The 25527-nt window shown below is 42.4% G+C and overlaps 1 protein-coding gene across 1 annotated transcript in view; it reads left to right on the top strand.

The window, feature by feature from the left end:
• The first annotated feature begins 9926 nt into the window (after positions 1 to 9926).
• ACVR2A (activin A receptor type 2A) overlaps positions 9927 to 25527 on the top strand; it is an 85541-nt gene continuing 69940 nt past the window's right edge. The window contains exon 1 of the mRNA XM_066611940.1: positions 9927 to 11875. Coding sequence (XP_066468037.1) covers positions 11821 to 11875 — 55 coding nt within the window. The 5' untranslated portion in view covers positions 9927 to 11820. The remainder of the gene's footprint in view (positions 11876 to 25527) is intronic.

Consider the following 25527-nt stretch of genomic DNA (forward strand, 5'->3'; position numbering starts at 1 on the left):
AGTTTTAAAAAAAGTCCCTAATTTCATTTCAGCTCTACCTCTGAGTCATGGTTAAACAGCAATTTGAAATATCAAATTAATCAATGTTAGGAAAGTTTTTGAAAATGCAGAGCATGCAGCTGATTTCATTTATTTGTTCTACCTGGGACTAATGAGAATTACGTAGTGGAAACAAAACCAGAATTATTTTAATTACTTTAGTTCTGAAAAATTATATCTCGCATCAAACAGTCCTCCAAAGCTGCTAACAACTTTTTATAAAATAATTTTAGATAACAGCAAACATAACACATTTTAAAAAATGCAGCAATAGAACAAATGGGCAGCAAATAAAATAGTACATAAAAACACACATGAGGGATAAAAGAACAGAAGGGAGTCATCAGCAAAAAGCTGGTAAAAAAAAAATGTTTACCTGCTTAAAACTTGACAGTAAGAATACTAGATGGGACTCCCAAGAAAAGGAATTCTGTAAACTGGGTGCTGCTACTGAAATCCTGCATCCTTGCCCAATGAACTTCAGAAGGTAGGTGTGATTTTATGAAATTGATAACTTTATGAAATGGATAATTTACCTTGTTCTTCCTGCTGGCTAGAACTGAATGTGTTCCCTGTTTCAAGTTTTTGTTCTAGGATTTGGAATAAAGGTAACAAAGGTTAAATGGTAATGGAAGAAAGCACTGGACTGAACTGAAAAACATGGTCCCTGCAATAGTCAACCAAGATCATGAGGAAGCCAATACTGCACTATTTTCCTATACATGTATATGGCACACCGTCTCCACAACTATAACTGTATATGCAACACACAGTCCTTACTCCCTTGAAAAAGGAGCAACAAGTGACTAGTTAATTTTTCGTTGTTGGATTCTAACTACTGTTTTAAGACTGGTGATTCACAGCATACAAAATGCAGGCAACTTATAGCCAAGTAGATTATGCCTTTGGGATGATCACAGTGAGTCTTGCATGTCAACCCTAGACATCTTAGCAAAACAAAATAGCCATCTTCCATAGGAAGCTTTGCCTCTGCACACTTCTATGCAGCAAGCTTGCAATCTCTTGATTTCAAATATTGTTATTAAATTAGTTAAGAGAGCATTAATTGTAGTTAATTTGCCTGTTTTGTAAGACAGTAACCTCCTTAAAATAGTACAGTAGGTTTTAATATACTGGAAATACCTTAAAATATATTGTTTCTACACTGCCAAACAGGCATGTTAATATTCTTGGTAAAAGGCATTAGTACATTGGTGAACACCAGAGTTATGGGTTGATCAGCAGAGGTGATCTTGACAGCTTCTGGAAAAAGCCATGTTCCCTTTTGCATTGTTAAAAGCTCAAGAAGAGGTGAGCCAATCAATTTCATTACAGTTCAAGGACAAGATTTTAACATCATAAAGAACATTCCTATTTTCTCCTTAATTCACTTAAATTAAGAAGAGATAAAAACAAAGAGCCGAAAAAATGAAAATAAGTCTGTGATGTATGGGACCGATAGTGATTGTGATAAATCTGTGCCTGTAATTTTCAGCTGAAATGTCAAGGTGATGATCATTCAGAAGCTGCTGAGCCTGATGGAGTTGCATTATAAACCTGTAGAACAAGTTGCACCTGAGCGTTGGGATAGGACATAAAATCTACATGTTAAACAGGGTGTTGTAAGACTTAATTAATATTTATAATTCATTCCAAGTTCCTCAGCAAAGATGACAGCACCCAATATGCCCAAATGCATCCTGATATTTCTGGAAATTCATGACCCTGAAGAAAGCAAAATATCACATAATGACTTTGATTCAGGAGCAATGGCCTTCTTAAAGCATGGAGATCTTCCTGCTGGTGTGAAAAATCTCTTCTCAATCTATTACTTCCTGTTTAGCACAGCAGAATGGCCACTTTCTTATTTGTATGATTGGAAAATGACCTTGGATTAGTATACCATGCCAGGATTTTTTATTTAAACTGTTTACTCACAGAAATGACAATGAGGAAGAAATAGAAGACTGTAAACAGTTCAACAAGAGGGAAGTGTCATCTAGCCCCAGCAGCACACGCCAAAACCAAACTGGATGAAACACTGAGATAAATGCCTATAAACTGCTTGCCATTTTGCTTATCTCCAGAACAAATGTACAATTATGTGTTATAGGGCACAATCCCAAGACACTTTCCAGCACCGGCATAAGGGCAATGCATCTCTGAGGTAAGGAAACAAACATTCCCTTACTTTAAGGAGGCCTCCGTGAGTGATACCCAACTGCAGGATGCAGCACACGTCCCATTGGCACAGGTATGCCAGTGCTGGAAAGTGGGTTAGGATTTGGGCCATAAAGTGGCAGCAGCCACTAAACTGCTAAGATCAAAAAAAGTTGTTTCTGTTAACTTTTGGAGGTTTTAATGGCAAAATATTCCACAACCAGCAGGATGACAGCATAAGTTTAGGAATACTTAATGCCAGAAAGCAAGAAAATGCCCAAACCAGCAATTCCTATCTTCAGGGGTCAGCAAAACCGAAGGAATATAGTGGAAAGAGAAAGAGGTTGCAGTGGGCATTCTCACAAATCATCCATTAATTAAATAGCATAGTTAGCAATCATATGAAATGATTGCATGAAACTCTATTTTTAAATATATTGCGTTTTTAATTGTATTTTATATTTTTTTTCAGTTTTCTTTCACAATTATTGCTTGCAGTTAATTTAGCTCAGAACTTAAATTCTATGCATGTTTTCTCACTATGTTCAGTGGGGACTACTCAGGCAAATTATTGCACAGTTCCATTGAAATAAATGGAATTTTGTTAACTGTGAATGACTCAAGCCTCATGAATTTCATGGAATTTAAGGCCCAATCCTTTTCTTGAGATACTCCAGTGTATCTCCATGTATGTTGTTGCAAGACAGCCCCACCAGTGTAGAAGCTGCCCGCTAATGGACACACCATGGACATCAGAGCAACATTGGAAAAACACTGCATCGACATAGCTCAGACATCACTTGGATGACAGCCCAACTCCACTAGCAGAAAGGCCAAAACAGGGTTGAGATTGGGGTGTGATGTGGATGGAGTATAGGGGGGACATAGGGGGGATGAGAAAGCATTGACATACATCATATCCTAATCTCCTGCCATTCCAATGCTGCCCACTTTTCTATGATTGAGCATAGGATACAGGCTACAATTGGCAGTCAATCACATCATATCCACCTTAATACCAAAGCCCCTGACTGGAAGACTTCAGCTCAGATGAGGGGACAACTGGCATGGGGCTACATTTCTCTGGTCTCTTCTCAGAATTCTTATTGCAAGTATTCTGCCCCAGGGGGGCTCCACAGACAAATACCCAATTGGAATCTCCACTTCACCTCCCCAATAGGGAAAGCAAGGACAATGCACCCCACTCAGGTGAGGGAGGGAATTCCATGCCACAATGTGGTGTTGCTGTATCTTGGTTTCTACCCCTTGCCTCCTGATCCCTCATAATTATCACAAGTGTCTCTGCTACCAACTGAGGGCCCAATTCTAGCCAACTTTCCAGTGCCAATGCAGCCACAATGCAGTCCAAGGTAAGGAAACAAATGTTCCTTTACACTGAGGAGGCCTCCATGACTGCCCCCTCCCCACTGCAGGATGCAGTGTGTGCCCCATTAGCACAGCTACATCAGCTGCCAAAAGTGGGACAGGATTGGGCCCTGAGTTGCCTAACCATCCCTTCCTTTTGCTACCACTAGGAGACAGTGGTATCTGTTCCCTTTTGATGAATGCCAGAAGCTCCAACCATTGTTACTGCTTATCAACCAAACACTCATCTCAATCCCTTTTGTTTTTCAGGACTGCATCACTGCCACAGGAGACTGAACAGTGGTCGCCTGTACATTAAGATAGTGAAACATATTTTAAATACTAACAAAATCCTGAAAAACAGCAGCAAGAAACCCCAAATACCACCCCAACCTCTCTCAGTTCCCCAAATGCCTATGCCCTTACTAATATTATTTAGAGTGTTGCAATCTTACACAAGAACCAAATGTTCAGTTGCTCAACATTGTGGAGAATCTGTCACTGTGATGGAAATACTGGAATATTTGCATGTGCACTTTAACAGAGGTCATATGTTTGCAACATTCACAAACATTTACTATGGGCATATGCATGTAATAAAAAAACTGGATACTGAAATCTGTGGTGTCAGGTTGTAATCAGGGTTGCACCCTACATTTTCTGCAACTTCAAAACAGCCACAGCTGTCCTAACTTGCTAAATGGGGCAGCCACCATATTCTGAGCTGCAAGGGATTTTCAAAGAGCCCAGTGCAATGAAGAGGACAGGCATTTTCTCTACTGGGAAACACCCATATAATTATACCATAGTAAAAGGTTTAGTGTGGCATGGACCCAACTCTGTGTCTTACTTAAAAAAAAAAAATTAATACGTTCTGCCTTTCCTTTCAGAGATGGGCTCTAAGAAGGATGGCCAATTTGCAAATGAGAGCCTTCCCCTTTTAAGACATGGATGGGGTGCATGAATGGAAACTAAATACATTGCCATTCCTTGCTGGGGATATAAAAGCTTCCATGCTATATAGCTGGTAAGACTAATCCTTGCTACTTGGCTAAGGAGACACCCTTTAAAATGGTGGTCCTCTTATATTTAGGAGAGGAAGAGCAACTGCCTCAATTCATCCCAGCCTAGAATGTTTTTCATATGGCTGTTTGCTGTCATGTTTTATCTTTTAAATTAAGATTGTGAGTCCTTTGGGGGAAAAGACATTTTTCTCTTCTTTGGTATGTGAATCACTTTGAGAAGTCTGTATTATTGAGAATAAAAATAGAAATATTCTAAACATTCTAAATAATGTTATTAAAAATGCCTATATTCTATCTTTATATTTCTTACTGCACATAATGAGCCATTTGGGAATAGTGTTCGCATACATTTATCTCAGGTGACTTTGGCACAGGTATTTTATGGCATACTTGTCAGGGATCTGACAATCCTAGTCAAGTATTCAATCCTACAATTCTGTATGTTGTTTTGTTTTTTAAACAGATTCCTCTTACCCTAGGTTGCTGAACAACAGTGTTATCCCTTACTTACTCCTACTACTAGGGTCAGCAACAGAGGTTAGCACCATTGCGCAGTTGCCCAGGGCCCTTAGAAGTGTTCGCTGTTGTTCTGAGGCCACCCCTGTGCCCATGGAGTGGCAGGTGAGTGACTCTCTCGGGACCTGCCTAGGTAGGAAAGGGCTCAGAGGGGCAGTTGGCCAAGTGCACCTTGCATACCTGTCATGCTGTCTCATTAGCCATTGCTTCCTTGTAATGTGCTTCTGAAAGTAACATTTCAAATGTTCAGGGTTAAGCATATGTACAAGATAATTATGGGCTAAGCCAGCCATCACTTTGTCATTAGTTCACAGCCTCCAGCATCAAAGCTAGGGGTTGACATATGTTAAATAAGGGCACAATCCTAACCAGGTCTACTCAGAAGTAAGTCCTATTTTGTTCAGTGGGGCTTATTCTCAGGAAAGTGTGGTTAGGATTGCAGCCCATTAGAGCAAAAGTTAAACAAAAAGTGTGAGTGTACTTCATGGCAGACATCCCATGCAAACTTATCTGGGAGCCCCATTCAACACAATAGAACTTACTTTTGAGCACGTACAGTTGCACTGTATAAGTGAAGTTACTTTGTATTAAGGAGAGACTCACAGTCCTATCCATATTTAGTCAGATGAACATGAGTCTCACTGATTTGTCATTGTTTTCAATGGGACATCCTAATAAGTGTGCATAGAACTGAAGCTTTTATTGATTTTTTTTCATTCTGCCTAAATAAATAATATGGTATTAAATTTCAACAGTTTGAGTTTTCTTTACTTATATAGCTGCACCAAGTAGCTCCCTACCTGAAACCACTTTTAATGTGATTTTTTGAGTAGTTCAGTACTCTGTATTACTGTTTCTCAAACTGGGTTGGGACCCACTAGGTGGGCCGTAAGCCAATTTCAGGTGGGTCCCCATTCATTTAAATATTTTATTTTTAATATATTAGTCTTGATGCTGCCATGGTATGTAACTGCATTAGGGGAAATGTTACAGATCTGTACTTTCCACAGACTACTATGCAGGGCTTTTTTTCTAATGGAACGCGGGGGGATGGAGTTCCGGCACCTTTTTGCAGGGGCCCCTCCCCTTCGGAGGCATTCCAGGAGGGGGGGGAGCAAAACAGAGGCATTAGCTGGGTGGGTGCTGGGGGGGTGCAGGGTGGGCGGGCGCCTGGCCCCTGCCTGACCGCACAATGACCCCCTTCTGCCCCCATGCCCAAGCTCTCGCCTGAGCCCAGCCCACCACCCCTCCCCCCGCGTTCTGCTTCCCCGCGCAGCTTCCAAGCCGGTGGAGGGCGCGGGGGACACACGCTGAGGAGGAGGACATACAGCCAGCCAGCCAGCCAGGGAGACGGGCTGCGGCACCCACGGAACACCCAGATACTGGCTTGGCGGAGGAGAGGAAGGAAGCTGGCTGGTGCAGCCCCCGTGCCAATCTGCAGCATGAGCCTAGGCATGTCTACTCAGAAGTAAGTCTTACTGTGCTCAATGGGGCTTGCTCCTGGGAAAGGTGCATAGCCTTGCAGCCTGAGAGCCCAAGCCTATGCATGTCTACTCAGAAGTAAGTTCCATTGTGTTCAATGGGGCTTACTCTGGGAAAGTGTCATAGCTTTGCAGCCTGAGTAGACAGGCAGAGGAAGGGCTCTGAGGCTGCAGTCCTCTCCACGCTTTTCTGGGAGGAAGCCCCACTGCCTCTAGTGGGACTGACTTCTGAGTAGACAGCCATAGGCTTTGGCTATAAGGCTGCAGTCCTCTCCACACCTTCCTGGGAGGAAGCCCCATTGACTCTAATGGGACTGACTTCTGAGGAGACAGGCACAGGATTGGGCCCTGAGGCTGCCATCCTATCCACAGTAAGCCCCATTCACTAAAGTGGACTTCTGAGTAGACATGCATAGGATTGGGCTCTTAGGCTGCAATCCTAGGCACTTTCCTGGGAGTAAGCTCCATTTACTAGAAAGAGACTTACTTCAGAGTAGACATACCTAGGATTGGGCTCTTAATCCTGGCAGAGATGTTTCTGCACCCGTTTTCACATGCTAAGGGCAGGCGAAAAGGGATTCTACGTGTGTACAACGTGCTGTCCAGCCTTGCCAGAGATCCTCCTCATCCTTCCCCCACAAGCATGCCCTCTGCCAGCCAGCATTTGCAGCTCCTCTCCAGCAATGCACAGCAGCTGCTCAGGGCAGCAGAGAACATACAATTGCATGCCAAGCACATTCCCAAAGACACAGAGTATTCTGATACCTGAATTAAACCATATTTAATGGCTTGTTTGCAAACGTAGCTGTTTCTATGTGCACCTAAGGACCCCTCTCGTGTAAGAATTCCTTTTTTGTTCTTACTCCCACAGTTGCTTAGAGTAATTTTACTACATGGAACTCATGTAAGCCATTTTTTTTGAATCCATTCACTGCTTCCTCTCCTGGAAGTAGTGCCACACTACATACTACATGCTACAAGTGCACCTGTACAGTATTTTTCCCCAAGTGTAGAAAAAGTAGCTAGGGGGAAGGGGATGTGGAGATTGACAGCCCAATCCTATGCATGTCTACTCAGAAGTAAGTTCATCTTTAGGGGGAAGCACATAAAAAAATATTTTATTTCTCCAATAAAAAATGGTTTAAAAATAAATAAAATAAAAGATTAACAAGTTGTGAGTTCCTGCACCTTTTCTTTTACAAAAAAAGCACTGCTACTATGTATATGCTTTTAACAATGATAGTAAATGGGACTTAACTCCTGGGTAAGTGTGGGTAGGATTGAAGACTAAGATTGTTAAAAATTTCCCTGCTTGATGATATCATTACTCACTTCTGGTAGGTCCCGAACAGATTCTTATTCTAAGGAATGGGTCCCAGTGCTAAAAGTTAGAGAACAACTGCTCTATATACTACCCTGAAATAAAGGGGCATCCATTATGTTCTCTGTAGCACTTGTACTGATGCTAATGTGGGAAAAATATAGTTTCTGTGTACACATACCAATAAAATAGTATGAAATAAGACAGTACACAGTAAGCCACACAAGAATAAGGAATTTCCCTATAGTACAAACAGAACATAAGCTACTCAGGAGCAAAGTACTATCAACAGAATCACTAGCTGCCAGTAATTTTTATAGTTTATTAATATTTCCATTAGTAATAAATAAGTGCATATTCATTGTCCATTTTTTTTTCAGACATATGATGTGTGTGAACTTCAAATCAGCCCAGTCTTCAGATTCAAAAGGAGGCGGTTGTACAGACACACAGCTCCTCCCACAACCAAAATACCACAGATTAATGCTTTTTAAGCCATTTCTGCCCAAAATTGCATATATGCCATAAGGATCAAACGTGTATACCTGTGACATGGGCAGAAATGGGTTAAAATTAAAAAATTAAAAATCCTCACACTTAATGGTAAAAAAATAAGTGAAATTGTGGAAATGGACACCCACAAGTTAAGTGCCTTGACGCTTCTCTTGTTTTTAGCAAGTTAATACTGTGCTTTAATTTGTCAGTTTAACAGAGAGCACCTCTTAAGGGTGAGAAAGGCACATATATAGAAGAGATATAACAGGGACAGAGTCTTGGGAGAAAAATGCCACAAATGGCTTTATGCATGTTTACTCAGAAGTAAACCCACTTAAGCTGAATTAGGCTGACTTCTAAGTACCAATACTGATGGCCACACTGATTACAGCAAAAAGGCTGCAATCCTATGTGCTTACTTGGGAGTAAACCCTCTAAAAGTTGGAGCCCAAATCCTAAGCATGTCTACTCAGAAGTCAGTCCCATTGATAGTTTTACTCCCAGGAAAGTCTGGATAGGATTGCAGCCTATGTGAAGCTTCCCTCTGAGTAACCATTTGTACACCGCCTCCCCACGCTACGCAAAGGTTACAACAAGCCTACGCACCTGCTTACTCGGAAGGAAGGAAGCAATGAATTCCATAGCTCACTGAATTCCATAGCTCAATCCTATGCATGGCTACTCAGAAGCAAGTCACACTCCCGGGTAAGTGTGGATAGGTTTGCACCCTAAGTGAAGCTTCCTCCTGAGTAACCACTTGAACACCCACGTGCAGCTGCTGCTTGCCACACAAAATTTACAGTGAGCCTATGCATGCATGCATGCTCAGAAGGAAGCCTCACTGGATTCCATAGGAGTCAAGAGCCCAATGCTTTGCATGTCTACTCAGAAGCAAGTCACATTACAGTCAGTGGGCCTTACCGCCAGGAACGTGTGGACAGGATTGCAGCTGAAGAGCCCAGTCCTAGGGATGTCTACTCAGAAGTAAGTTCCATTAGAGTCAATGGGGCTTACTCCCAGGTAAGTGTGGAAAGGATTGCAGCCCAAGGGACAGCCCAATCCTCTCCACACTTTCCTGGGAGTAAGCCCCATTGACTCTAATGGGACTTGCTTCTGAGTAGACACGCATAGGCTTGGGCTGTGACTCTTCCTCCCGAGCACCCACTTGTGCAGCTGCTGCACGCCACGTGCCTAAGCCTGCCTGTGCTTACTCGGAAGGAGGCCTCCCTGAACTCCACAGGAGTTAAGCGAATGCACGACACTGGGCTGCACGCACGTGCACGGCGCCTCCAGCACTGCCAGCTCCCCACCCACAGCCTGCGCTGAGCTTTCCACGACGCCTGTGAGATGCTGAGATTGAAACGCCGTGACCGAGCCCCGCCCATCTGGAGGAGGGGGGAGAGAAAGAGCAGAGCAAGGAGAGCTGGGAGGCGGGAACGGAACAGCTCGCCTCTTTCGGGCTCAGTGGGCTCCCAGTGGCTAGTGCGGGCTGTCAATCAAACGGCTTGCTCGCGCTCTCACTCTCGCACACACACATACACGGGGTGGGAGTTTTGTTGTTTTCCCCCCCCTAGCGCGCGCGCGCGCGCTGCAGCCGTTGGACTGACTGGTGGCGCGAGGGAAAGGAGCGCGCGCCGCCACCCCGCGCGCGCGCAGGGAGTTGGTGGGGGGGCAGGGAGTTAAAAAAAAAAAGGCGAGGTGGAGGAGAGGAAACAAAAACAATCGCCGGGCGCCGCCATCTTGGGTCCGTTCTCCACACGACGCCAGTGAATGGGTAGCTATGAAAGTGCCACAGGGGCGCAGCGACGCAAGGAGGGCCGTTCAGCGCTGCTGCCGCCACCGCCGCCGGCCGGGCCCGCGAGACGATAAAGCCGGTTCCGCCGCGCCCCTGCTCTTTCGACGACCGCGCCGCCGCCCTCAGGGACACGCTCGGCCCGGCCCTTCCGCCTCGGCAGCGCCTCAGCCTCGCTCGCAAGTCGGGCTCGGCGTCGTCTCCGCCGGCTAGGAGCGCGGGGCGGGTCGGGGCAGCGCCGGGGAAGGGCGCGAGAGGGGCTCGCCCGCCCGCCCGCCCGCCCGCCGCCTCACAAACGGGGGGCGCGCGCGAGGCTTGACCGGCTCCGTGCCCTCTCCCGCCCCAGCCTCGTCGGAGGAGGAGGAGGGAGGCAGAAGCACCACAGAAGCCGAGCCTTGCGGAGGGTCGGTCCTGCCTCTGCTGCTCCAGCCACCGAGGGGACGGCTCTGTGGGGGAGCCTGTGAAGAGGAGGAAGGCGGCCAGGCTCCCGTGCACCAGCTTCGAGACCTGCCCGTGGAAGCCAAGGAGAGGAGATCCTACCCACCCACCACCACTCTGACCAAGAAGACCCATCTGATGCTTCTCGGGCATCCCTTCGCCTGCCTGCCTCGAGTGGAAACCAGGAAAAGATTCCCTCCCACAAGCTTCTCATTTGTAGAACGTTCTTTTTGAGAGCCCCCACCGTCTGGACACAGCACTGCCTCCCTGTCCCCTCCACCACTTTCCTGTGGTTTTTAAGCCACCAAATTATGAGGGCGTTTTAATTCGGAGGGAGGGAGCTTGTATTTATTTTTTTTCCCTTGAAGGCAGAGCAAGTGTCTGAAATGCAGGCTGCTCCCTCCAGGTGGGCGAAAGCAAAGAATCATTAAAGTACCAGGGGGTTAGGCAGACAAATGGAATGTGCATCTTTCATTGATTAGATAAGGAAGAACCAGAGACTGGCCGTATCTGTGGTACTATAGAGGACGAATAAGCTCTTTCTGCTGCCCTCTCCTCTCCCTGCTTGTTACTCAGCATTACTAATAAGAAACACCAATGTTTCAAAACTTCACATTTTAAAAGAAGCAGCGGCGCACTATAGTGGATTAATATGCTGTTCCCCTTTCTATCGAAGGTGTGTTTATATTGACACTTGAAACTGAGATGGAACTATTTCCCACCCAGACACTACATGCTGTAAAACAGGCGTGAAGACAAAAAGTATTGTTTACTAATCTCTGTGAGTCTTGCCTGATTCCAGTACCTATGGGGGATGCTTTACAAATTTCAAGCTGAAGAAGAAAATGAACCGTGCCCCGAGACAATTTGCCTAACACTCAGCTATCTTACTGTTGACCTTTTAAACTGGGTACTTTATGTGTTTTTATGAATTGAATTATGCCACTGTTTGTATAGAAGCCAAATGACGTGTGTGTTCCCAAATATATGCATCCCTTTGCTGGTCGGATCTATTAAGGAAGAGCTGAATAAACTGACAGTATAGAAAACTGATTTTACTGTTTTATGGACGCATTCATTTCCAAATGTTTCTATAGAAAACTTTCTTAAAGCAAAAGGGGATTTTAATGTTTTGGAAGACACCAGAAACTGGATATATAGAATTCCTTCATACTAACTGTTTGGAAAATGGGAGCTGCTACAAAGTTGGTGTTTGCTGTTTTTCTTATCTCGTGTTCTTCAGGTGAGTGTATAGTTTCCACCTCTGCTTAGTCTTCTCTGTTTTAAACTTTCATTGTCATATCACTTGTGAGTTTAAAATTGCAGATACCAGTTTACTTTGTGTACATAGAATACTTTTGGTCAACAGCAGTGACAGATATTGTCTTTATTCTCTTTTAAAATGCTGCCGGAGAGCCTTACTGCTGCTTAAATTGATGGTCTGGTCTAGGTTCTGCAATACAAGTGTATAAACTAATAATTTTGGGTACTATGCAGGAATGGCAAAATGTTTTCAGGTTTACAGTGTTTATAAACCTGAAAGGTGGTTGTAATAAAACTAATGTGATATCCCTGTTCATGAAGTCGGTGATGATTTTTTAATATATTCTATAAAGCAATGTGTTGAATGACCTTCGGTGAATGGTGTAGCATTTAAATTACTGTATGCGCGTGTGATGTTTTTTAAGACCTCTTAGGAAGTGTGTGGCTTTACTGAAATGTTAAACCCAAAGTTTTACTACAGAAATATTATTAGACATAAGCTGATCAGATTTTGATAACAGTGAAATGCTTTTCTGAACAGCAACCAGTGGCTCGAGGAATTGCTTTATGCAGTTCCAAGTGTGTGAAACCCTGTAGCTTTCCCAGAAGGTACTGTGGCCAGCTAGTATAGGTAGGATGAGTACTTGATTTTTTCTTTTCTAGCCAAACTAAAAGTGTGAGTTTTATAGTTGTACTTTAATTTTTTGTCATGTTAATTCATAAAATTAGATTGATAGCTATGTTGATCTGTTTATGATTTCACTTTGATTTCCATCATTAGATAGCTCCTGCACTCCAACAATTGTGTAATGAGTGTAAGATTTTGCTGAATGGTACACTTTCTTGCGGTTATTAAATGGGTACAGTCTAGTCTTGTGTCTGTCATGTTATTGATCTATTCTGTGTGGGTTGACTATGCTGTGAAATGGCAATCACTGCTTAAGACTAAACATAATTCATGACTGTTGAAAGAGAAGAATACCTAAACATGTTGTGGTTTAGTATAATTGTTCTATGAATTTTTTTCCAAGTAGTAAGTTATGGCATTCATTAGGGAAAACAGTGCTGTAACCTTTAGCTTTCACAATTTGAAAAATGCCGTTTGAAATATACAGTTCTAAGCACTTTTCTTCAAATGTAGTGCACTTTCATCTAAAGTTTTATACTGTACCTCTCTGCTTGTATTTGCATTTTATCACCAGAAATTGAGTCTGGGTTTTGGTTTTTCCCATCTCTTCTGTAATTAAAACCATTTTAACTAAATGGGCAGTGAAATGCTCTCTTAATGAGCTCCCTGTTTTCATGTGATCTTAAACATGTTTACTTGAAAATTGGTTACACTTAATTTCCAGTGGGACTTACTTATTGGTTAAGTATGCTTAGGATTGTAGTTTTCAATCTAATCAAAAAAAACTTCTGATCGAAAATAAAGCATGTCCCTATGGATTCTTCCTAGCTTATGTTCTTGACAGTAATGTAATTGTAAGGCATTTCTAAAAAGCATGCAGCAAAGGGAATAAAATACTTTGAATGCACATAGTTGTTACAAGCTATTGTTCAAATGCTCTGCTCTTTTATAGTAAGAATTAACTATAATTGTAGCTTTTTATATTATACTGATTATACTCTTGGTAAAATAGGTAAAACCTCTTGGTAAGAGTACTATGTAAACTTAGTTTCACAATGAAGTAGACTATGATTCCTATTAGCTTGGTTATTAAGTTAAGTATGTTTGCACACTCTTAATTTTTCTGAACTATAAAGTTGAGACATTATGATTACAGTATTTTTCCTGTAATCATAATGGCTAACTTACTGTATCCTAGATCCCTTTTTCTTCCTTTCGTAAACATTTTGATCAATGCAGATCAAAACATTTAACTCTGTATTGCTGTTCTCTTAGTTCCTGTTGTGACCATGGACTTCCCAGGGATGCGTATCATTATGGAAAATGCCCTTTGGATAATCTTGGGATATTTTTGCGTTACTTCCAACCTTTCCTACTTGTATGCTACTATTCCTCCTTATTGGTTGCAGCAGTTGAAGATCAGCCTTCACTCCCTTCTGACAGTGAGAAAAAAAGGATTTGTCTTCTTTCTCACACTGTTCACTAACTCTGAGGTTGCAGATGTAAGCATAGGTATCTGGAAGTCAGTCTTGTAGAACACAGTATGATTTACTTTCAAGTAAACATGTAAAAGGTTGGGATGTGTAATAGTGAAATGTCACCTACCTCAGAATAATTTTGCTACATGAATAGTCATCCTTTCACAATAAGATATGCTTTATTTTGGAACTCATGCCTATTTTAAAACAAGACACAAATTGAAGCTATTGAAAGTAAATAAAGAACACAGTTATTTTCCCTTAGAAGCAATTCTCAATATTATTGTTCATAATATTAGCATGAGTGATGGCAGCTTTTAAGGAGTAATTGAATATGTAATTTCTCTGAATAGCTTGAAACTTAGAAGCTTTTTAAAACATACTGTTTAAGATAAACTTCCCTACTGTTCTCTCCCCCCCACCCCTCCCCCAAGAATTCTGTTACTTTGGTAGTTTCCCAGCTTCAAATTTGTAGGAAGCAAAACTTGAAAATTGTTTTGCTTGTCAGAGCTCATTTTATAAGATCATCAACCTTCCTAGATAAAACTTCAGGCATAGTTTTTAAGAGAAACAACTTCAGATTTCATCAAAAGCAGAAACAAATCAAATTACTTAGAGCAGTGTTTCTCAAACTTTGGGTCAGGACTCACTAGGTGGGTCACGAGCCAATTTCAGATGGGTCCCCATTCATTCCAATATTTTATTTTTAGTATATTAGACTTTATGTTTCCTTGGTACGTAACTGCATTTGGAGAAATGTTACAGACCTGTACTTTGAACAAGCTACTATGTATATTCTTTTAACAATGATTGTAAATGGGACCTACTGCTTGGTAAATGTGGGTAGGATTGCAGCCTAGGATTGTTCAACATTTTCCTGCTTGATGATGTCACTTCCGGTCATGACATCACCTCTGGCGGGTCCTGACAAATTATTCTAAAAAGTGGGTCCTGGTGCTAAATGTGTGAGAACCACTACTCTAAACTATTACTGTTCGCTTTTTAAAAATCTTTTGAATGTGCCTGTGAGGATGTGAGGTATACAAAATATTGACAACACTGGGTTCTGAAATTTATTATCAAACAGTTTTGTATTTTTAAAACTGTTTTCAGAAACTGTTCTTGTAATGATATCGAACGTTAAACTGTATAACTGTCATTGAACTGTTAGATTTTAAGTGTTAGAACCAGAATACCTTTGTTATACTGAGTCTGTAAACACACTGAAGCTTTTTCATACTGGAGTAGAACGCTGTAAAGGAATCACCACAGACTTGATATGAGATTTGTTTTAATAGCTTTGGAATTTGGGTTTCAATTTGTTTAAATTGCTGGATAGCTAAAACTATTGTCCCTGCTCATTATACTGGCTGAAGGGTTCTAACTTGAACTTAACCTTAGCTCTATGATTACCATGGAAACATTTGTGTTGGTATACTAAACTTCTGCACATCACTCAGAATCTTCTTTCAAAAAATTCTTATCTGAAAGATGTTATGTGAACTGTTGTATGGTTTTAGTATTTTATTAAGCAAAACCAGATAATTACTTTCTTTCTCAAGGCCATTTGTATAGGGTCTTCATATGGCAACAAACATCTTGGTGTTACTGTCTATTTTAAATAGTCCCTAGTCATCACTGTTCTGGAGAACATTTGGAAACTGTATAGCACAGTTTCCCAAACTGTTTCCCAAAGTGTGGGGTGGGCCACACAGTATTCCCCCAGGGATGTGTTACTTTCAGATTTCTTTCATGTTTGCTGGCCCTAGTAAAAAGACACAATGTGTCATTCTTATCCTGTTTACATAGGTGCAGTACAGAAAGCTCTGTGTTACAGCTCTTGTATTGCTTCATTTCCAATAACATAATTAGGATACCCTTACATTTGACAAGAGTTTTTGCTTTTGTACGATCTTCCCCAAAAATCTGCTAGGCAAGCTAGTTTCTAGTGAAATTGTTAAATTTTGAAAAAGTTCAAATAATATTTCTTATTGACTTGATTATCATCACTATGACATTTGATAATCTCTCTTTAATTATTGTGACTTAGAAACAAGGGGAGAAAGAAGAATCCCTAAATACTCTGCTCCCAGTGCTTATTGCTTGAGCCACATTCAGTTTTTTAGGAGAATAATTTTTAAAAAATTTTTGGACTGAATACCAGACTGCCTGATCAAAGTTGGCTGTTATGATTTTTTTCACTCTTTTTATTGCATTAGGATTGTTCTTCAAATACTCACCCCACCCAAGATAAATACTTGCAAGAAGAAAATTCTGCTGAACTTTAAATATGTTGAGGAAATTAGTTGAGACATTAATTTCAATGTCTAAATCATTTCTGATTTCTTCACAATTTTCAAATGTCAGCATGTGTGTGGTCTGCTATCATTTGACATGCACAATATTTCATTTGAAACTATAAATTTATTGAAGTGCTCTAGTTTAAGTTGTTTCCATTGTGATTTTCAGGATGAAATGAGTGCTGCAAGAGGAATGAAATGATTGGAAGTATGTTCTTAACTACAAACTTAAATTTGAAGTTTGGCAACATCATGGTAAAGAAACGATTCCCTATTGAAAGCAGAATCACCTGTTGCTCTCTACATTGCTCCAGTCTATAATCTTTTTGGAATTATGTGTGTCTTTTACACTCCTTAATTGGAGTTCCTGAAACATTCTGGTTCTTTGAATATTGCTCACATCCAGATATTTAATGCTGTTAGCTTCAGTTAATGAACTGTGGGTTTTGTGAAACGGTTTTGTGAAGAGCTTGGGCTTATGAGCCACCTTGTTAGCCATTCATAAAACTGGCTCAAACATCTATGTTGTAGCAGCATGAGACACTGCTTTGCAATTGCTTCTCTACTTGATGGGTCAGTGCTAGTACTGTCTTGCCACTTGTATTCTCTCTTATTATGCCTCACTCCTTTCTTATAGGATTGGTGTTTGGTTGGGCACTGGCCAGGGACCCATGTTAATCAGAGGGTCTTCCTGACCAGCCATCAGGACCAGTGGTGGCAGTAGCATCCAGTAGGTAATTGACATAGGGCAGGGGTCATAATGAGAGGCTCAGGGCAGGGCTTTGCATTGGCCCTTTTAGTGTCTATATGCAGTCACTGGGAGAAATTGTCAGTCTAGAATGCTGTATCATTGGTAATCAGTAGTTTCTCAGTCTGTTTTATGTATAGCAGTTTCAGGAATAGTGGTTCGATGTTTGAATGAATACCCAAATACAGATATGAGCTGGTTGAGGACTGACAAATTGAAACTTAAGCAAAATAAGACAGGACTGTGGGTCTAGTTCAAGAGAACTATTTGTTCTTCCTATCCAGGATAGAATTACTTTTTCCCTAAAGGACAAGGTAAAGCCTAGGAGCTTTCCTGGACCACTCTTGCTACTAGATTCTTTGGCAGTGGCCAGCTGTGCCATTTTGGAGCCATTTGTATGGTGGGTGACTTAAGAAATGAAGGTGGAGAATTGTAACCATTTAGATTCTCCTGAATCAGCAGCAATTGGTAACATTGACAGCAGTATTCTTCTAGATAGTGTTTCCCAAGCGGTGGTATGTGAGGCACTCTGGATACCTGCTGCCTGGCAATGAGACAGCACTAAAACAGACATAGGTAAGAGGCTCGGCTCAGCTGGCAGAGCTCCAGTGCATGGTTTCTGCATACTTGAAAAAACCTGCTTGCACTGAGTATCTTACAGGTGCATGTTGTGTCATGGTCTCTGAACCCAAGAGTAACTGGTGATGACATCATTGCCAGTTACTTCTGGTGGTGCTTCCAGTAAGCAGGCCATTGGAAGTGGCACATTAGTGGACAAATTTAACCTGGCAGCGCTGTTCTAGGATGTCTTGCTAGCATGGTACTGGATGGTACCATACTTTGGTAACTCCTAAGAGTTAGGTCCCAGGCTGTGAAACTATATGACATGGCCTTTGGCTTATGGGGTTTGGTGGTTCTGTCTTGTTTTCTTGCCATATCCTTAAAGCCGGGTTTAATTGTGAGAAGATTTAAGGTTAAGTCTTGTCACTATGCTGCTTATGCTCTGATCTATCTTCTGTTTTTATTTGATCTTATGAAGATAGTGGAAGTCTTTAACAGGTGTCTTGAGAGTGCTGATGGACTGGTAATGAGTGAACATAATGAAGCATAATTCAGATAATAGTACTGTTGGTTGAAGAGTCTGCCAATCTGTCTTAGGTGTGACATCTGCATTGGAAGGGATTTTTCTCCCTGTTTAGAACTGGGTTCATAGCTTATGGGTGGTACTGAATCTGCAACTACAATTGGTTTGTAGTGTCGGTGCTTACTTGGGGTGTCTTTCTGGGCTGGCTTGCCAGTTGCTGGCTGACTTTGAGAAGATAGACTTGGTCTCCTTCATTTGTGCCTTCATAACCTCCAAAATGTTTTATTCTAACACACCATATATAGATCTGTTATTTGAAAGGCATTCGGAAATGTCGGTGCAAAATGTAACCATCAGAGTATTAACTGGGGCAACAACTGTACATTGTTCAATATTTTGAGGCCTGAAATGATTTGGAACAGATACCCTGAGTATAATTTTCACCCACGTGTGTGTAATCAAATAGTTTATCAGTGTTTCTAAACCAGTGGTACTTGTGGGACCCCCAGATCTCTACCGCCTGGCAACAAGACCAGCAACACAGTGCTACAAGCAACAATAGGAGGTTTGGCTCACCAGGCAGAGCTCCAGCATGCTCTTTTCACACACTTGAAAAAGCCCTCCCATCAACCCGGAGCCTCTTGTCTGTCTGTCCCATCCTGTCCCAGTAAAGGGCACTCAAGGCGGCTTATAAAAGAAATAATAAAAAATATAAATGTGTAAAAATAAAACAATTTAAAAAACAGTAAAACATGGAACCCAAAATTAAAATAAGTTAAAAATTTATTTAAAATTTTAAAACTCACTCACATGACACCTCCTCAACCACCCACTCACAATCCTACATTCAGTCTCACACAATCCCTAATGCTGACACAATGCCTCCTAACCCCTCCCAGATGTCAAATCATTAAACAGCATGGCACTGCATAAACAGGAAGGGTATAGTGCTGGTGATCAGGGATCCAAAGATGATGAGCCGCTCAGCAACAAGAGCCATAGCAAAGACTCATGCAACCTCCTGATCCACTGTCTTGATCCACTGACAAAGAGCCCTTCGGCTCGCGCCAAAGGCTCACGTCTCTGGCACTCCAGAGGCTGATGTACCTGAAGACGTGGGGAGGAAGAGGAGAAAAGGCAGTTGGAGTTCAGCAGCCGGACCCACAGGTGTTCTACTCCTTGTCCTTCTGCAGCCTTCTCTCCCAGCTGTTCCACTGAGTGGAGGTGGTTCCCTCTCCACTCTCTCCACCCTCCACTGCCCAGGCTGATGTACCTGAAGATATGGGGAGGAGGAGGAGAAAAGGCAATTGGAGTCTAGCAGCCGACCCCACAAGTGTCTTACCAGTGTCTGTTGTGTTGCATCTGTTGTCCCAATCTGGAAATAACTGATAACATAATTGTCAGTTATTTCTGGTGCTATTTCCAATAGGTGAACCATGCAAAGTGGTACGATTGGGATGAGAATCGCTGCTTTATATCAACGCAAGAATATTTTGCTGTGAATTCTTTTCTGTGTTCCTTTACCAGTTGAGGCTTTCTCAATCATAGCAGTGGAGTGGAATCCTCACTGGAGGATCGCCCACTTGTCAGCATTGTGTAAAGTGTAAAAGTATTTTTCTCTAAAGAACTTGGTGGGGGGGGGAGGACCTATTTGACAATAACTTCAGTGTATGAGGTAGGTTGTATCCTAAGGAGTGCTTGTGGAGGCCAGATTTGTCTTCCCCTTCTCATCTCATTAGCCTTCGGTGCTTTTAATGCCTTGTACCACTGGTTGAGAAACATTCTTATAAGTGTCACCAGTGGCACGAGGTTGTGTCTGGTAGCACTTGTGGGATCCCCAGACATCTGCTGCCCAGCAGTGAGATGAGCAACATGATGTGACAAACATCATAGGAGGCTTGGCTCGGTGGGCAGAAATCCAAAGCGTACTTTTCACACACTCTGAAAAGCTCTCCTGTCCACCTTGAGCCTATTGTCATTTCCCCACATGCAGTCACATACCAGGGTAGCATTTCATACCATGGTATTGAAATGAATGGGGACCCACCTGAAATTGGCTCGCAGTCTGAGAAACACTGGCTTAGAGCCCTGAAACAGACCACATGATTTCTTCAACCTTGCCTTTCTTGGCTAATTAAGGCTGATGAGGTGGGCAGTACAGATAGTGAATGCTTCTCTGTGTTTGGCTGTTAAACTTCTGTTCAAGAAATCCTCTCTGGATTCTTGTTGTAAACCAAGTGGGGTTTGTGTGCTTAGGGTTCTTGGTTTTTGAACTCTAAAACCCTCAAGGTCCCTTGCCTAGTAGTACTGCCACCACCCTGTATGTGCCAGTGCCTTAGTCCAGGGACACTGAGACTCTCTAGGCTTAATTCTATCCCTTGCAGGCACTGAGCTCTTTTTCCAGTTAAAGCCTCAGTCCTCAAGTTACTAGACCTCAATGAGCACTTGGTAGCTTGCTGAATGGCTAGGCAGGATTCTGAACCTTTGTCCCCAACAGACAATGAAACAACTTAGTAAAAGATATTTTAGTTTATTAAGTACATAAGGTTACACACTCTACAATAAGGCAGCAAATGCTAGAGGCATAAACATCTAGGAAACATTTCAGCAATAAAATAATAAAGCTAGCTGGTTATCTCTTTTAATACCTATCTCTCACCTGGGTCAGTTACTCCTGTAGATCTCTTAGCTCCAGGGCTACCTATGACGCCAGGTGCCCATGATGGACAATGGAGCTCACACAGGATGTTGCACCCAAAAACTCTGTTCAAGAAGGAACACACACACCCCGTGGGTACTCATTATTATACTTATGCTAATAGTACTGAGGTGACTTCATACTTATTAGCTGTCCAATCAGAACCCTTGAGGAACAGAACCTTCTGGAAGTTGGCCTGATTGCTAACCCCTCATAGTTCTTTACCCCTCCCAACTAGAGATCCATAGCTGCACTCAGTCATGCTTGATAAGGCGCCTCTCTGTCTGCTAAGGTGCTAAACATTCCAATGGGTTGTAATTCTTGTTATCTGTCCTTTCTGGCCAGCAAAGGAGAGACAACAATTCTTTTGTTTTATTTACTCACATTCTTGCAGCTGGGAACTGCTAGCAACTTCTCCATTACACTGTCTTAGTTTGGTTCAGGCTTCACATGCTAACCTAGGCCTAACATGTACTTATTCATGACAATCCTGTTGCCCTCAGTTATTGGTCAATCTAAAATCTGCCGATTTGGGTAAAATTATGAATTATTATTCATAAAGTTATCTCAGATAGTAAAATCTCACCTCTAGATTTTCCTCAATTATGCTGATTGCTGTATTTCAGTACCTTTCAGTCTGATTTTTAGAACTAGTTTTTGGACTGAGACAGTTTTGGTCATCCTAGTTGGCAATCTACAGTGGGAACTAGAAAGGGGGGGGGGTGTTCTTGTTTTTTCTGCTGGACCTCTCAATAACTTTTGATGCCATTGACTATAATAGCCTTCTGGGCTGCCTGGCTGAGATGGGTTTAGGAGTCAACTTTTTACTCTTACTATCGAGTAGGTTTCTGGAGGTGGCAATGGGGGACTACTACTCAACTCCTTGGCTGTTGGTCTAAAGCAGGGGTGTCCAAACTGTTTGGCAGGAGGGCCCCATCATCTCTCTGACAGTCTGTCGGGGGCTGGGAAGAAAAGAATTAATTTACATTTCAAATTTGAATAAATTTACATAAATGAATATATTGGAGATGGAACTTATATGAATGAATGAAGGTCTTGCAATAAATAGCTCAAGGACTATAAAAGCCTTGCACAAAGCAAGGCTAGTCTTTTTTTGCTGCTGCTACATCACAAACATGAAACAGCAAGCAGTGGAGGGAGCCCCTGTCCCACAGCTCACGCAAGAGGTTGAACAGTTAGTTGCCCTTGCATTGAAAGCAGTTGCATCAGGCCAGTGTGGGCTCTAGCAAGTCTCTGGAGGGCCAGAGGCTCACTGGAGACTGGGGGCTCCTTGTGGGTCAGATTGGGCACGTATGGCCTCTGGGCCAGGGTTTGGGCACCCCGGTCTAAAGTATTGAGGTTCTCCAACTTTTAGGTCTCCAGAGCCTTTTACCTTCCTAAACAGAGTCTTGGGGAGGTCCAGAGAGCTGTCAATTGTGCAGAGTGTTGCAGTGAGCAGATAGTGGCTACCTATGGTGTGATTGTTGAACCCCCAGGCTCGTAAGGAGCACACTGGGAGGAAAAAAATTCATCTATAGAGTTCTTCAAGGTTCTGTTCTCTTTTTGTTCGATACAGTATCTATATGACCTTGTTGGGAGGGATCATTTGGGGTTCTGGATGGAGGATGATGTCATTTGGTGGCACTCAAATTTGTCTTTCCTTTTTATTTGGTTTCAGGGAGAATGTTAATGTTCTGAGCCCATACTTGGCTATAGTGAAAGGGTGAATGTGAATGAATAAACTGAAACTTAATTCTGGCAAGGCGGAAATTGTTCCATGCAGTTCTGAATGGGGTTTCACTCTCCTTGAATGATCAGGTTCACCATTTTGATTGCTCCTGGACCCAGCCCTGATTTTTAGAACCCCAGGTTGTGGCTGTGTCCAGGAGCATGTTGGCTCAACTTCAACCAGTAGTGTCCTTTGCTGAAGAAAGGGGTCTGGCCATAGTAATCCATCTTATAGTTGCATTAACACTGGGACTGCCCTCGAAGACTAGAACCTGGAAGTGTCAGCTGGTACAGAAAGTGATGACCAGGATGTCTTTGGGGCTGGTTGAAACTTATTATGCTCTTTGCTTGTAAATGTCAATGACTGTTTTTCTAGGCCTAGTTAATGGTGCTAGTTTACCTTTCAAATTCTTTATGACTTGGGAATGAGTTTCCTGAAGAATCACCTTTTCCAACATGAACCTGCCTGTTCACTGTGATCATCATGTTCTGTTGCCTGCAGAAGCATAGTTTACTGGACACGGGCCAGAAACTTCTTTGTGTCCATGCCTAGGTTGTAGAATTCTGTTCTCGGGGAAATTTGGCCCAGTGAGTGAGTGAGTGCTAAAGACATACTTTTTTTGGACTTTACTGTTTTTAGCTTGTTTGATCTGTCAGCCTTTTTTTGTTGCTGTTACATTGGTTTAGGAAGTGTGTTATGAATTTAAGAATGTTGTTTAAGCTTTCAGGGATGGAAAGGTGGAGTATAACTATTTTAAAGAAATAAAACCTTTCGTGTCTGTGATGATTATCGCGCATTGGTTAAAGTGTGGTTTATGACTGATTTTTTTTAAAGCTTGTGGGTAGCTGCCTGTACATGTTAGATGAAGATAGGTTGGCTGTATATTCTTCAGTAAAATGTGTGTTACTATGTTTATATGGTTGTGTTATACATAGCTGTGATGTTTTGGATATGCGTGTTTACTTGTGTGATTCATATTCATTGCTTCAGCTGGTGCTTTGGCAGCAGAGATTATCATATGGCAATATTTAGAGTTGACCTGTAAGCTCTACAGAAGAGATAAAAATTTATTTTTTGAGACATTTAAATACAAACTGCACTGTAAAATAGCGTATTGAAGTTTTGAATACAAGCTTGCTAAACCTTGTAAAGAAGCGAATTCAGAGGTAACTGTAAACAGAACCTCAGGTTAAAGCTGAGCGTTAGAATCTCTGCAAAAATGAGACACTATATGGGCCTTGCTGCTGAGAGACTGTGCTCCCTTTGAGTGTGAGGAAGAAAATGTAAGGTTTGAATGTGCTAGGACTATAAGATCATTGAGAAAGCATTGTAAACCTTAAATTTTGATTGGTCAACAGGTGGCCATTTCCAACTAATCATTCAAGCTTTCCTCCAAGACTTCTCTTAAATTTGAACCAGTGGTCAGTAGCTTTTAGACAGTGTGTTTTATGACTGAACAGAAATGCTGAAAGGGACAAAATAAGCTAGCTATTGAGGAGGTTTTTTTTTGTGGTGTTTGGTATTGGAAAGATAGTTGCTAGGAAGAAGTTGCTAGGGTTTAGATTTGTTAGGCACTGAGGAACGTTTTAGGACAAGCGGGGCCTGTACAAGAGGGATGGGCTTCACTTGAACCAAAATGGAACCAGACTGCTGGCGCATAACATTAAAAAGGTGGCAGAGCAGCTTTTAAACTGATCCCTGGGGGAAGGCCGACAGGAGCCGAGGGGCATCCGGTTTGGGACTCCTCATCCCTAAGGGATGACGATGGGGAGGTTAGAGAACAACAAGGCAAAGACAGAGTAGGAGAAGCAATTGGGAATGGTAGCATGATGGGATGTGATAGATGATTTGGCACAATGAGAGGATGCGGGGACAAAGGAGCTAATAAGCAGCCCATCCTGGGGCATTCCATGTACAAATGCTTTTATGCAAATGCCTGAAGTCTCCGAGCAAAGTTGAGAGAACTGGAATGTCTGGTGACTAGGGAAAACATTGACATAGTGGGCATAATGGAAACCTGGTAGAATGCAGAGAATCAGTGGGATACCGCAATCCTGGGCTATAAACTCTACAGGTAGAGGGACAGGTAGAGGGACAGTTAGGGGTGTGTTGGAGATGGGGTGGCTGTTTATGTAAAGGAAGGGATAGAATCCAGCAAAGTAGAGATTGAGGGTGGGTCCCACTCCACCGTAGAATCTCTGTAGGGAAAATTACCGGCCCTGTGGAGCGATATAATACTGGGGGCATACTATCATCTTCCAGACCAGAAACCAGAAGGGGACCTTGAAATAAGGAAACAGATCAGGGAGGTAACAAGGAGGGACAGGGTTGTAATCATGGGGGACTTCAATTATCTTCATATTGACTGGGTCAATTTGTGTTCTGGTCACAAAAAGAAGAGCGGATTCCTTGACATTCTAAATGACGGTGCCTTAGAGCAGCTAGTCATGGAGCCCACCAGAGGATAGGTGACTCTGGATTTAATATTGTGTGGTACTCAGTACCTGGTTAGAGATGTCAGTGTTACTGAGCCATTGGGGAACAGTAATCATGCTGCGATCCGTTTCGACATGCACGTCAGGGGAAGAATACCGGGCAAATCTCTCACAAAAACCCTTGACTTCCGACGAGCGGACTTGCCTCAAATGAGGAGGCTGGTTAGAAAGAGGTTGAAAGGGAAGGTAAAAAGAGTCCAGTCTCTCCAGAGTGTAAGGAGGCTGCTTAAAACCACAGTGACAGAGGCCCAGCAGAAGTGTATACCGCAAAGGAAGAAGGGCGCGACTAAGTCCGGGGGGGGGGTGCACGCATGGCCAATGAACCAAGTTCGAGAAGCCATAAATGGCAAGGAAGCTTCCTTCCATAAATGGAAGTTTTGCCCTAATGAGGAGAATAAAAAGGAACATAAACTGTGGTGAAATGTAAGAAGGCCAAGAGAGACTGAGGAACACATGGCCAGCAACATTAAGG

Source organism: Tiliqua scincoides, chromosome 1, assembly GCF_035046505.1.
Source record: "Tiliqua scincoides isolate rTilSci1 chromosome 1, rTilSci1.hap2, whole genome shotgun sequence".
Lineage (NCBI taxonomy): Eukaryota > Metazoa > Chordata > Lepidosauria > Squamata > Scincidae > Tiliqua > Tiliqua scincoides.